Below are 14,633 nucleotides of genomic sequence, written 5' to 3'. Positions count from 1 at the left end.
TGGCATGACCACAGTGAGACCAAGAGATGAATGTGCATTGCCCAGAATTCTTCAGAAATGTCATAAATAGATCATATCCTGTGTCACTCTCTCTCCTAGGAAACATTGTGTGACCTGAAGATTAAACTATGCAAAAATCATTGCATTATGCCTGACTCGGAGATCAAGTGGACTTCTGGCTTCATCTACTCTCTTCCATGCCAGCACAGTGGATGTTCTGGGTCTATAAGCACAAGAGTTGGAGAAGGTGGTTGGGATAATAAATTACAAAACTTGTGTGTAACTAATGCCTATGTCTGCCAAATTCAGTTTATCATCAACCTCTCACATTGACCAGGACACTACAAGGAAGTAGATATCTCTCTTGCAATAATTTTAGTTATTATATTTATCTTTTCAATCAGACCTGATTTTGTTCCATGTATATAATGATTGAAAACCAGACTACGATTACAGAAGTCATCCTCCTGGGATTTGGGGACGTAAAGTTCCAGATTCTTCTCTTCCTGGCATTTCTCGTCATTTATATTGTGACTGTAATGGGAAATACTCTCATCTTTGGGCTTGTGGTCTTTGATAGGCACCTGTATACTCCCATGTACTTCTTCCTGGGGAACCTCTCCTTCTTAGAGGCTTGCTACTCCTCCAATCTATTTCCAAGGATGCTTTTGGCTCTCTTGACCGGGAACAGGATTATTTCCTTCAGTGGCTGCCTGACCCAGTGGTATATCTTTGCTTCCTTGGAAGCCACAGAATGTTGTTTGATGTGTGTGATGTCTTATGACCGGTATCTCGCAATCTGTAAACCACTCCATTATGCAACAACCATGACAACCCAGACTTGTATCCAGTTAGCGGCTGCATCTTGGATTAATGGCTTTTTCATTGCGTTTGTATTACTCATTCTGATGTTGCAGTTAACGTTTTGTGGCCCCAATACAATGGATCATTATTATTGTGACTATTTCCCACTCCTAAAAGTCTCCTGCAGTGATACTAGTTTGATTAAAATGGTAAGCATTGTTGTGGCGGCCATTTTTACACTCCCTCCTTTTCTTCTAACCTTGACATCCTATGTATATATCATAGCAGCCATCTTGAAAATCCCCTCCTCCACAGGGAGGAAAAAGGCCTTTTCCACTTGCTCTTCTCACTTGGTTGTGGTTTCTATTTTCTATGGGTCTCTAATGACTGTATATATGGTACCAGAGCAAGAAATGAAGGGGAACATGGGAATGTTTTCATCTCTCCTGTACACAGTGTTGCCCCCTTTGCTTAACCCTTTCATTTACAGCCTGAGAAACAAAGAGGTCAATGATGTACTGAGAAATATAGTTGGTAGGTTATGCCCTATGAAGAAGTTAGATAGAACTAATAACCACAAGCCCTTTTCAGATGTTACAGTGAATACATCTACATTTTGACTGTACATGCATACGTCTGTTTGTGAGAAAACACCAATGAGTGTTTACTGGACAAATGAAACAAAAGACAAGTTGCTGGATAAATGCAGGGCTTCGATCATATGTTCCGCTGTACCTGCATTCACTGTAACAAGAGAATTTCTCAACACACATAGAACAATCAAGTGTACATTGTACACAGATTGTATGGACATTCATTGTAACTTGTGAAGAAGTCTAAAAGTAATGTGTAACAAAACTGAGTGAATACTTTCCTCTGATGTTTTTACTTTGTGGAAAGATCCTTTTAATGAATACATTATGTATACTGATTGCTGCATTAAGCAGTGATTTTGTTCAAATATATATTTTTGCTACTAGGTTGATTTCAGAATAAACTTGATTCCCTAATGAAACACACATGCTCAAAAACTTTGGAATATTGTCATTTGAGAATGATAATAATACAAACAGCTATTCTATAGTGGTAAAATGATGTGTACATCTGTCTGTCCATCTGCCCATCTTTCTGTTGCAGGCATAACTCAGTAGAAAACAAAGCTAGGTCTTTCAAAATTGTCTACATGCTTTAGGATGCCTGTGGATGTTGCAATGGCAAAAATGGAGGGAAGTGATCCAGCAACAAAGAGCGACTTTTTAAAATCGCTAGATAAAAAGAGGGCCTGCAACTGGAAGACACTATGGTCTTTATATATGCAGATTTGCCTCCAGAAATCCTTGCAGCATGGAGACGGATGCTGGAGGTAGCAGTAAAACTAAAAAATAATGGTGTTAGGTTCCGTTGGTTGCCCTTAGGCCATATAATCGTGCCTCTTGATGGAAAAATTTACACAGCCATTGATGAGGCATCTGGTAAAAAGCTTTTAGCTGCATGTGTAAAATTGCAAGAGATCAGATAATAATTTGGAATTTCGGTTGTTTAGAGACAGTTGAAAACTTACAAAGATATGAAGCTCCCAGAAACGACCGCAAGGAGCAATTCAAAGAAAAAAGTGTTACATTTATGCATTTAATAATTTTGTAATAATATGGAATGTTTACTATGATTTGTAATTTAGTTTAAAATAAAACAGAGCCTTTTTCTAAAATGGTAAATAATAGATAGGGTTTATAGTGCTATGGGGTGAGAAGGCAATTAACTAATTCTAACTTCAAACAGTGGGAATAATGAGGAGGGAGGGGGTGCCCCCCATAAGACCTCTCACAGGAGGAATGAGAGGCAGCCCCATTTGGTTTTCCTTTTTAGGTGAAGGTGGATTTCCTGAAAAAGAAATCAGTCTGGAAGTATGTAATAGCAGTAAATGGAATAATGCCCAATGTATGTTATTATGTTGATATATGTATTGTAATTAATGTAGATATGGGGTGGGGGAACTGCGCAAACTGAATGGAATCATATTTAATGGGTGTGATAATAGGATTCTTTGTTAGAAATTAGAGATAACAGAAGTTAGTAGATTAGTTTGAGAGCACTTTCTATTATTAAGAATCTGGGGGGTGAGTAATATAATAGACTGATGGAAAATAAGGTCAATAACCTGTGTTCACTAGAGTGGACCATGAGTAATATAATAGACTGATGGAAAATAAGGTCAATAACCTGTGTTCACTAGAGTGGACCATGTGGATAATTGCTAAGACTCACCTCCCCCCCACCCTTATGTGCAACAGAAATGTAGATGTTCTGTCGGTGGCAGACAAAACTCATCAGAAAATAAAGCTAGCTGTCCTGGAGAAGGCTGGGCATGGGGAGGGCTGCACAGTCAGGATGCAAATGAGATGAGACGAAAGCACAAACCAGTACAGCATGATCAGAGTCCAGTTTAGGGTTGCCAGCCTCCAGGTGGGGCCTGGGGATCTCCCGTTATTGCAACTGATCTCCAGCTGACAGAGATCAGCTCCCCTGGGGAAAATGGCTGCTTTGGAGGGTGGACTCTATGGCATTTTACCATGCTGAGGCCCCTCCCCTCCTCAAACCCCACCCTCTCCTCGATCCACCCCCAAAGTCTCCAGGGATTTTCCTTATTTTTCTTAGCCTCCTCAATTATCTGTGACTTGAGGAAGATTTCTAAGTTATCTTTTTATACACACACACACAATCAGTTTGTTTATCATTTTTCCATTACAAAAACAAAAAGAAAAGAAAAAAATATACATGGTCTATAAAAATCACTTTTTTTGGAGTTTACATTAAACACTTTTTTCAATCCATTTGTTAATTTTTTGCCATCTCTTTTGAAACACATTTTCATCTTTCCCTGACAGTATCATATTTACTTTGTCCATTTCCTTTATTTCCAAGATTTTCATAATTAACTCTTCTCTATTTGGTATTTTATCAGTTTCCCAACACTTCACAATGAGGATTCTAGACATAGTAAGGATATATAGTATAATACATAGATCATCATGTTTAATCCCATCTGGTAATATATTAAGCAAATAGCCTTCTGGTAGTAACTGTAATTCTATATTGGTAATCTCTATTATTAATTGTTTTATATGGGACTTTCCAACCCAGACATGGCAACCCTAGTACAGTTGCTGAGTCATACATAGTGTAGAAATCTGAGCAGGTTCAGGGCAGGCCCAAAAGATGCGGTCCAGAGACAATCCAAAAGTCAAAGTCACAAGGCAGAGGCCGAGTCAGTGGTGACAAGGTCAGGAGTAATTTGATGCATTGTTTCCACAGCCTATCTCTCCCCCTCTATGCCCTTTATTGGATGCCCATCTCCCAGCAGGGTTGAATTATACAGCCATGTTGCCATTGCAACATCCATAGGCATCCTAAAGCATGTAGACAATTTTGAAAGACCTAGCTTTGTTTTCTACTGAGTTATGCCTGCAACGGCGATAGGCTTCCACAGCCTATCTCTCCTTCTCTATTCCCTTTATTGGATTCCCATCTCTTAGCTGGGTTGAATTATACAGCACTTCATGACAGATCCTCTGCCACCTATATTCCAGCAGTTCTGGAGACAAGGGAGGCAAGGTGGATGGCCCTGAGCCTGAAGAGCTGGAATGCTGTTGTCAGAGTTGTCACTTGGCTGGGTAGCAGTAGTTTCCTGTAGCAGGTTGTCAGTCATTGACTGTGAGTGAGGGTCTGCCTGTTCCTCTTCCCCAGAGTACTCTTTCTCTCCTGGGTTGGCAGAGCCTAGCTGATCCATGACATCAGGAGAATCCGGCCCGCAGGAGACAGCCCACGGCATGTCTCGGGGTGGCGCGTTTGCCTCCTCGTAAGGAGCTACAGTTAGAGGCTGCGGTTCACGGTTTGCTCCAAAAGTGGGAGCGGAGCCTGCGCAGCCTGAAAGGCTGGATCCTCTCTTCCCCCGTGCAGTTCGCCGCCTCGTGCTCGGGACTAGGAGCTCGGAGCACTGAGTGAGGCAGCTTACCTGGCCTTGTCTCTCGGGGCGAGCAGCTTGATCTTGGCTCCTGACTTGCGCGGCTGCTTGTTTTGGAGCCGTGTGAGGTCGGAGCGGAGAAGCGTAGGGCCGTTTTTTAAAGGGCCCGGGAGCCGTCTGGCGCGGCGGCGCCAAAGGAGACAGGCTTTTGGGGCTGGGTGCAGGTGCCGTGGCTAAGAAGCATCGGGCCGTCTTTTAAAGGACCCGGGAGCCGTCTGACACAGCGCGCCAAGTGCGATGGGCCACAGAACAGTGTGCCGGCAATAGGCTGGGCTGTTCGGGCTGAAGGTGTCGGGCCCATTTGGAGGTGCTGAGGGGCTGCTGCCTGTGTGGAGGCAGCCTATCTTTGAGCCATTATTCTTGCGGAGAAGCGTCGGGCCATCTTTCACCGCGCGGGAGCTTCAATTGGTTCGGCCCCATTTGCAGAGAGCATCGGACCCGTCTGTGGCCTGCTTCGAGGGGCCGCAGTGGGAGGCACAGCACAGGGCGGCGCTTAGCGGGCTGCTCCACCGAGTTCAAAAAGGATCTACATAATATCCCCCCCCCGGCCGCTTTTGGCTCCTGATCTCCTTCCTTCCCCTGTTGGTATAGGGCAGTTGGTGAGGCCGCGGGACCCCTAGTTGTTAGCCTTGGGAGGTTTCTGCCCCCCCTTTCTGCCACATCGGCGGCGGGAGAGGCGGGCCGTGTCGAGGCAAGCGCCAGCACCGTTGGGGCCAAGGAGCAGTCGGCTGCATTGGCGGCAGGAGAGGCGGGCCAAGGGACAGTTAGAGCCGGCACCGGACACCTGAGCGGGCGACGGGGCGAGGAAGCGGCAGCTGTTATTTGCTGGGCTGCGCTTGTGTTAGCGGGCCCAGCGGGCATTCGGCGATGGCTGGCCAGCCTGCTGCAGTTTGTCATCCTGGTTAATATAAGTCACAGACACACAAGGGGGTGGAATTTTTCCTGACACCAGCCGAGGCCCCTTGGGTGTGTAGTTCAGGCAGTTGGGGAGGCTGCCGGGGCCCCTGGTTCCCTTCCCTTGGAATTTAAAAGGGTGGAGGGATTAGGTGGTTAGTGTGCACATATTGGGCATAAGCCACTCTGTGGAGTCTTAAAGGGCCGAGTGTTTTGGTAGTGAAACCCCCCCCTGGATGACTTAAAACGCCTGTGTTGCCGAGTAGGGGCAGTCAGCCATTTTGAGTGGGTGCTCTGTGTTGGCCATTTTGACGTGGTCTTTCATTGGCCATATTGTGTGGGTGGTGTGACAGCCATATACACTGGTCATTTAGTTAAGTGTAAAGAATAAATTGGTATGGCATCCCGTAAAGGCCAGGGCCATTCGAAGGGCAAGGGGCCTGCGCCTAAAAGGCCTGCACCCACACCACAGGCCCCTAACACTGCTCCTTCCTCATCTGATGAAGAGGGGGAATGGGCCAAGCAACAACTAATTTTAGACAGGTTGGCTGCGCTAGAGCAAGCTCGGACAGAGGTCGTTAGAGCCCCTCCACTGGTGGTTGTCACTGTGGATCGTAGAAAGGAGAGCCGAGCTGAAAGGAAAAGGTTTAGGGAGGAAGTCATTAAACGGCTTTCTTTATTTGAATCCAGGTCTGGGGCTGTTATGCCTGCTGATGGGAGTGACAACAGAGCGTCTGGAGCGGTTGTAGGCGAGGCTGATTCTACGCCAGTGGAAGAGGTGGAACAAGTCCAGCCTGGTCCTAGTGGTACGTGGGATCCAGCACTGCAAATGAGCTTGATGTGGCCATGGGGGCCGTGGGGCCAAGGTGCTGGCTCTGGGGCATCGTCTGCCTCACAGGCCGGTGCTGCAAAAAGCTCTGGCGGTAATACACAGTCCTGGGCTTGGGGCCCTCCTGCACAGGCTATGCAGTCACCTTGGGGTTCAGTTCCGGCTGGTCTTTGGGGTAGTGTGGGGTGTACCCCCTCTTGGGTGAACCCTTACAATGCTGTGTCATCATCAGCAATGCCTTTCGGTGATACTGCCTTGCCTTTGGGCAATCACCTTTTATCCGCAACAAAGGAGAAAATTTGTAAAGGGTGAATTCATTGACCTCTTTAGCCTTCTCTACCGGGATTTAGAGAAGAAGGATAAAGAGGAGATGGATGTAAGGAGAAGGAGATACTAAGGAGAAAGAAGGTGGATAGGACCTGGGCCAACTGGCTGGCTGGATACTTAATTTATGCTGGCCTGTTGTCTAGGTCTCAGCCTTTGAGGTCTCCGGCACTGTTCCAGTATCTGGACATAATTTACAAGGCCTATACTGGCTACCTGGGACCGACATGGCTGAAATATGATGAGGAGTTCCGGATGAGGGCGGCTATGAATCCCATGCTTCCGTGGGATAGAATGCATCCTCATCTGTGGCTGCAGATTATGTCTACGCCCGACTTATCTGCTGTGGAGCATAGTGGGAACATAGTGCAGCACTTGCAGGGGGTTGATACTTCCCGTGGCCCTACGGGGCAGGCGGTTCCGCCCCACTTGCTCTGTGGTGAGTTTGGGGCCCGGGGGGGGGGGTATGTGATAGGAGGTCATGCTCATTCAGGCATGAATGCTTGTTATGTGGCGGACCCCACTCATTCTCTTCTTGTCCCCGGGGAAGGCCCCACAGGAACCAGCGTCAGAGTGGAGGGGGTGGTTCCTCATCTTCAGCTGGAAAAGGGGCCCAGTCCACTACTCCTGGCGGCCCTTGAAGACTGGCTGCAGGGATACACTAAGGAGGAGGACGGAGTTGCTTGTTAGACGACAGACGACAAGGTTACTTAGAAGGTTTCATGTTCGGTCGTTACTGTTTGCAATGTTATTCAGGGTGTTGGGTTCCGGAGTTCACTGTCGTTTCTTCCTAGGAGCTGTGTTTTGTGGCAGGAGATGGATTCTTACCTCCGGACATTGCTACGTCGTCTGGGCGGCTCATTGGGCCAATCAATCGGCCGTTGGCTTACAACTGGGTCTCAGCCAGTGGGCTACGGTTGAGTGGCGGGGGCGCCGAGGCTTTCGTTGGCCAGGCCTCCTCCCTCTTTTGTTTAAGGCCAGTTCAGCCTTGCCGCCTGATGTGTTGGGTATCCACCTGGGAGGTAACGACTTGGGACAGCGTAAAGCCAATGGGGAGTTTTATAAAATTTAAAGGATGGATTGGGCCACTACTTGCCTCACCCTCAGATTCAGCTTGATTTTCCGGACCTGTACAGAGGGGATGGAGTGAATCTTTCCGAGAGGGGACATAACATCTTCCCTCAGGATTTGTGGCAAGGGCTTAAGCTAATTTTAGGTGTTTGAGTGGGCGTAGGGGCCTAAGCAGAGGCTTGACCCTTGCGGTGGCAGAATTAGGTTGAAATAAAGTTCAGCGGCTCGTAAGCACCAATTAATCGTAAGCACCAATTAATAACCCCTGGGGGGGGTAGAGGGGTCTGCGGGATCAACCCTGCAGCTGTGCGGCCTGGGATGAGGCTTGCAGACTGCCTATGGGGGTGGCCATGACGGAGACTCAGCGCTGGCCGTGCGGTGGTGTTTGAGGGCTCCTGAAGGCGCATCCCAATCTTTGGCCCGGCTGGGTTTGCAAGCGACTTACAGTTGGCTCCAACCCGGGGCCGTGATGTCTTGCCATTTATACGGTTAAGGATGGTGGTCAAAGCGACTCCAGGCCTTGCCGTGCCTGGCCCGGCTGGGTTTGCAAGCGACTTACAGTTGGCTCCAACCCAGGGCCGTGGTGTCTTGCCATTTATATGGTTTAGGATGGTGGTCAGAGTGACTCCAGGCCTTGCCGTGCCGCTGACTTCATTTTTGCCCTTTGCCGTTAAGTTAATACATTAATAAAGTGGCCTTATTTCATCCAATCTTGTTGTCTGACTGTTTATTCTGTCTGGGGGGGGCAATAACATTAATGCAGGGTTTTTTGGTTTATTTTTAATGTCATGGACAGCTGGAGCTCAGATGCTAGGCTGCCAAGTCTAGGTGCAGTTGCACAACCAACTACTTTAGTGGGGGTTGTAAAATCAAACCCCTTTGTTCAATCAGCTTGAAACTTAGGGGGTATTTAGAATAAACACAAATTTAGAATAAACACAGATTTATCACTGATTCAGGCCCTTGTATACATTCCCCTTTGAAAATAATGGTCTTGAAATCCAGAACCCGGAAAAACGCATGCATTTGAAACCTGAACTGGGAATGTCCTACCCAAAAATTAGCAATTATGGTACAATCCCCCCCCCCAAGCCCAGATCTGAAATTATAACAATTTTTATACCTATCAACATCCTGAAGTTCATGACCATTTTGGTTCTTGTAGCTTTTGATTTGTATCTGGTTCAAAAACTAGCATTATGAATTTCACGAACCTCCACAAAAAAAAATATATAGCAGTTTGTGGGCAGTTCGTGGCAGATGCTATGTCACAAACCAACATGTGTGAACCACAAAACAAGCAAGGTTCATGATGAAATTAGGTTAGTGAGCCCATCCTTACTCATGCCTAATTTTGGGTCTTGTCGTTTCTGATTAATTATTTGCGGACATCTGCCACAACAAAGGACTGAAGGAAAGAAAACTGGCTTTCTGCGGCTTGTCTCCAAAGGTGATCAGGTGAGAGTGCTCTCTGCTCTTCCTTTTCAAGGGTCCACTTAGAAAGGAGAAATGACATTCCCCAGAAAACCATTAAAATCAATGATAAACTAGTGTATTCTTAGTTGCTGTAGATTTCCCGGATTGTGTGGCCGTGGTCTTGACATTGTAGAACCTGACGTTTCGCCAGTAGCTGTGACTGGCATCCTCAGAGGTATAACACAGAAAGATGGAGTACTCTCTGTGTCAAGGTGAGAAGAAAAAGGTAGGCAGGTCATTTATATCTACTCCAGAAGGTGGGGTAGGGCTGAGTCATTATCTTGCAGGGGTTTCCCAGGCTATGAACATGCTAATGGTGGGGTTTCCTGAGGAGGTTCTTTTGTAAATGGATTGTTTCCTGAGGAGGTTTCCTGTTTCCTGAGGACGTTCTTTTGTATGTGGATTGGCTGTTGAAATTCTAATCTTATCTGTATGTCAGGTCCCACAGCAACAACGGAGTACACACTTTGCAGGAAAGGTTATACTTTTATTGAAGCCATAGGAATAACAGGTTTGTTATGCGCATATAGGGATATAGTACATTCAAAGCAATAATGCCCAATGGGGGTGTTTCCTGTGCGCACCAAGAGGCACCAAGAGGCGCCAAGAGGCTTGAGAACCAACCGTCACCCAAAGCAAAACAGGTGCGAGCTTCCCACGGCCCATCCTGATTTAGTCAAAGCTAAAGGCAAGCAATCACCCCTGCTACTCCTCCTGTGGCTTTGAAAGATACATTGTGTGTTACAGCTGCAATTAAGCGCAAGGGAAGGAATACGTATGCGTGAAGATGAGAACAGGAAACCTTTTGGCAGCTTGCTGACATACTGCCCCTCGAAAATCACTTCCCACCTCCCAAAGCGAAGACCTCCCGGTCAGTCTGGGAGACCTCCCAGTTTCCCCGGAAACTCCCGGTGGAACTTGCGAATCAGTTGAGGGGCCCAAATATCCCCTACTTCCACCCACTCGAGGTGCTGGGGTCCAAAGTCTTTCCATTCCACTAAATAAAACAGTTTTCCATGTTTCAGTTTGGAGTCCAACAGCTTAGCAATTTCAAAATGCTTCTCTCCCTCCACCAGAATGGGTGGAGGAACCGGTCGGTCCCCCCGCCATGGGCATGTGCCATTGTGCTTTTTCAAGAAGCAGTTTTGGCGCTTCCTTTGATGTGCCCTGCCGTTCCACGCCTTCTACAACAGGACCGATCCGTTTCCCGACAGCTCTTGATCCTCACTGCTTGAGTCCCCTTCATCCTCTTCAGGGGAGGCCTGTAGTGCTTTTGCAAACTTCAGTTTCCCAGTTGGTTTCTTCACCGGAGTGTTGGGACGGGTCTTGCTTGTTTCAGCTTTCTCCCAGCACACTTGTTGCCCACAGTCAGGCGCGAAGTGCCCTCTTTCCCCGCATTTTAGACACAAACCTTGGCCCATTCGTTGCTCCCTCATGGCATCAGGTTGGTGGGGTGGTTTTATCTTCGGGGGGAGAGGGGTCGCTTTTCCCCCAGCCACTGCGATGTCCAGCTGTAACGTTTGCAGGTGATTCTTGGCACTCTATGCATCCACACCATTAGGGAAATGGGGTCTACAGACCTGAGTAAGGTTTCCCGAATTTCTGCGTTCAGGCCGACCCGGTACATCTTGGCTAGCACATTATCTGGCCAATTAGGTAACTTGGCCGCATGGAGTTTAAATTCAGCCGAATACTCCCGGAATGTTCTGCGACCTTGTTTCAAAGTGCGCAAAAATGCTCGTGCGTGCAGCCCCGCACTCCGATCTTTGAATTGGGCTCGCAGCACCCACATAAAAGCAAACATGTCTGTTAGTTCAAAGCCCCTGGCATTGTGCAGCCTTACATACCAGGCTGCGGCAGCCCCCCTGGGTCTTGCCGCCACCATGTCAATTCTACTGCTGTCATCTGGGAACAAGTGGCCCGAGCAGTCCACAAATTTTTGCACTCTCACCACAAAGTACGCGAGCTCTTCAGGATTGCTGTCAAACATGGCTTTGATCAGGTCTTTAGGTCGTGGTGCCATCTGTCCTCGTGGGCTGGCCGGCCTTGGTGCCAGAGGAGGGACATCCGGCGGTCTCGGAGCGGGAAGCGGTGGCTGCTGTCCGGATACCCCAGGCACCGGTACAGGTTGTCCCACCGGCACTGCAGCCACCGGTGGCCTCCATTCCAATGTGTCCTCAATCGATCGCATGACCAACTCAGGGATGGCTTGTATCATGTCTTCTAAAGTTTGCTGTAGCTGCTGCATGTTACAGTCAACTTCTTCCACTTGTTCCGTTAGTCCCTCTTCCGGGGACACCCAGCCACTCCGGGCCTTCGACCGATCCATCACCCACGGTTGAGCAATCGATTCGAACTGGGCTCCTAAGGGGGGGAGACCGGGACCCATTGACAATCCTCTGTTGTAGAGGCTGTCCCTCAAGGCTCCCCCCAAATGCGAGTATGACTCTCTCGTAGACTCCGTGTCAAACTGGCTCCAGCTTTGACTGGGTCAGCTGCTGTGCCCCGCTCGGTATCGGGAACCTTGAGGAGTCAGGAACAGGGACGCCATGGCCTTTTTCGGGATCGCCCCCCTCACCGGGATGTATGCCGGCGGCTGGGTAGACACCGGTACCGACGCCATGGTTGCCAGTGGGGTTTCCTCTTTGTCCGGCTCCCCGGGTTCCTCACCATTAGGGATAAGTAGGTTCCCCTCTCCGTCACTCATATCGAAGTTGATAGATGCGCTGAGATAGGGATGAAGGATTCCTAACAGAATGTCAGGTCCCACAGCAACAACGGAGTACACACTTTGCAGGAAAGGTTATACTTTTATTGAAGCCATAGATGCATGAACACGGACACTGTTAGGAATAACGGGTTTGCTATGCGCATATAGGGATATAGTACATTCAAAGCAATAATGCCCAATGGGGGTGGTTCTCGTGTGCGCCAAGAGGCTTGAGAACCAACCGTCACCCAAAGCAAAACAGGTACGAGCTTCCCATGGCCCATCCTGATTTAGTCAAAGATAAAACCAAGCAATCACCCCTGCTACTCCTCCTGTGCCTTTGAAATATACATTGTGCATTACAGCTGCAATTAAGCGCAAGGGAAGGAATGCGCATGCGTGAAGATTAGAACAGAAAACCTTTTGGCAGCTTGCTGACACTGTAGTGCTATTGTCAGATGTAGAGCCTTTTGTATTTTTCCGGACAGGTAACCATGCCCTATTTATTTTTAAACTCTCTTCTTTCCTGTAGAAATTCTGTTTATGTTTATGAATTTCAATGGCTTCCCTGTGTAATCTGACATGGCAATTGGAAGTGTTGTCCAGCCTTTCAGTGTCTTGGAACAGAATACAGTGTCCTGTTTGAGTTAGGCTATGTTCAGCCACGTCTTGGAATAAGATACAGTGTCCTGTTTGAGTTAGGCTATGTTCAGCCACTGCTGATTTTTCAGGTTGGCCAAGTCTGCAGTGTCTTTCATGTTCTTTTATTCTTGTCTGGATGCTACGTTGTGTGGTCCCGATGTAAACTTGTCCACAACTGCATGGTATGCGGTATACGCCTGCAGAAGTGAGGGGGTCTTTCTGTCTTTTGTATCTGAATATTGTTTGTAGGTTGTATTTTTTCATAAGTTTTCCCATCTGATCAGTGAGTCCTTTGATATATGGCAAAAACACTTTTCCTGTGGGATGCTGTTTTATCTCAGTTGTTTGTTTTACCTTTGGTTTAATCGCTCTTCTGATTTCATTTTTGGAGTAGCCATCTGCTTGGAGTGTTTGATTTAGATGATTTAGTTTGTCATTGAGAAAGTGTGGTTCATATATCCATCTTGCACGATCTACTAATGTTTGGATTATGCCTCTTTTTGTCGAGGGTGGTGATTGGAGTTTTTGTGTAAATAACGGTCTGTGTGAGTTGGTTTTCTGTAGACACTGTGACCTAATTGAAGGTTAGTCTTGCGGATGACCGTGATATCTAGAAAACATCAGATGTTTGAGAGCTGCAAGACATGAACAAATATTACACACAAGGTTTTATTGAAAAATATGCAATGTTGCTTTTTATTAAGGTTAAATCAGACTTCCAAAAATAAAAACAAAAGGGGTAAAAACAGATATTGATAAAATATTTGTTTGTCCAATGATGTTTGTTTGTTTGCTAATTATATCTATTTGTCTAAGAAAATGCATTTAAAGTTGCTTTCTTTCTATGCCCCCCCCCAGCTCAATCCTACCCATGGAGGGGAACACTGGCTGGGGAAGGGAAGACTGATTGGGGAGGCATGCTTCCCCTTCGCTTCCCCAGCTGCCCTGCCGGGAGCTGCACAACGTGTGTGAAAGAGCTGCAGTTTGGCCACCCCTGCCCGACATGCCTATACTCCTACATGCTTGGGACAGAACACTCCCGAGTCAGTATTCTAAATATTTTTACATGGGTGTGTTCTTTTTATTGTTTGTCAGTAATGCAGGCTTTTCCATATCCTCCTGCTAGTATTCACTTTGAAACATGGATGCCAGGCTCCATTAACACTCAGTACAGGGCTAACAGTTATTTGTTCATGGCTCCACAGGAAGCATTTCTTAGCAAACAAACAAGCAGCAGTTACCATGCCCTATTCCAGCTGTGTGTTCACTCCCAAAGCATTCTCCGCCAAACAGCTTCAAACAGTCAGGTGATGGCATCATCTTGTGACCCCCAGGAACAATATTTCCCTTGTATTTCTTCTTTCCCTCCCAACACCAAAGGGGGAAAAATCTATATAAGGAAAGGAATCAGAAGTTAAGAACAGATTGAGCAGAGCTGAGGCTGGCTTTCCAGGAGAGGCACAAAGCAAAGGAGGATAAGAATGTCGGGCAGCATTCCCTAACCAGACGAGCCAATAGCAGGACATCTCAGCACCAAAGTGTCCTGCCTTTGCATAGCACCTTGGCAAGTTATGTGCTAGCCATATGGAGCCTGCTTTCTATCAGCACTCTACCAGGCCCCATTACAAGGGAACCTGCCCTGAGAGAGTGGAGACTAATCATGGGGCAGGTACATTGACAGCTTTGGATACTTCAAAATGTTTGCTATACAAAGTTTAAGCATGGCTATGGAATGTGGGCAGCAATTAGAACTTGACATTAAGGTGCAGCTACACTGGACTTCTCCCAAGGGCTGCAGGTACGGCATGAGTACCTCTGATATCCTCAAACCGCAGGCACATTACCCTGCATCCACATCGATC

General features: G+C 47.2%; 1 protein-coding gene across 1 annotated transcript; it reads left to right on the top strand.

Moving 5' to 3' along the window:
- The first annotated feature begins 428 nt into the window (after window positions 1-428).
- Window positions 429-1,424, top strand: LOC107108423 (olfactory receptor 2AP1-like). The gene has a single exon (XM_015408852.1). It carries the CDS (start codon window positions 429-431, stop codon window positions 1,422-1,424), a length of 996 nt encoding a protein of 331 aa, XP_015264338.1.
- Window positions 1,425-14,633: the final 13,209 nt, after the last annotated feature.

Source organism: Gekko japonicus, unplaced genomic scaffold, assembly GCF_001447785.1.
Source record: "Gekko japonicus isolate JY-2015 unplaced genomic scaffold, Gekko_japonicus_V1.1 scaffold4297, whole genome shotgun sequence".
NCBI classification, from domain to species: domain Eukaryota; kingdom Metazoa; phylum Chordata; class Lepidosauria; order Squamata; family Gekkonidae; genus Gekko; species Gekko japonicus.
This window is presented reverse-complemented; position numbering and strand designations above follow the sequence as displayed.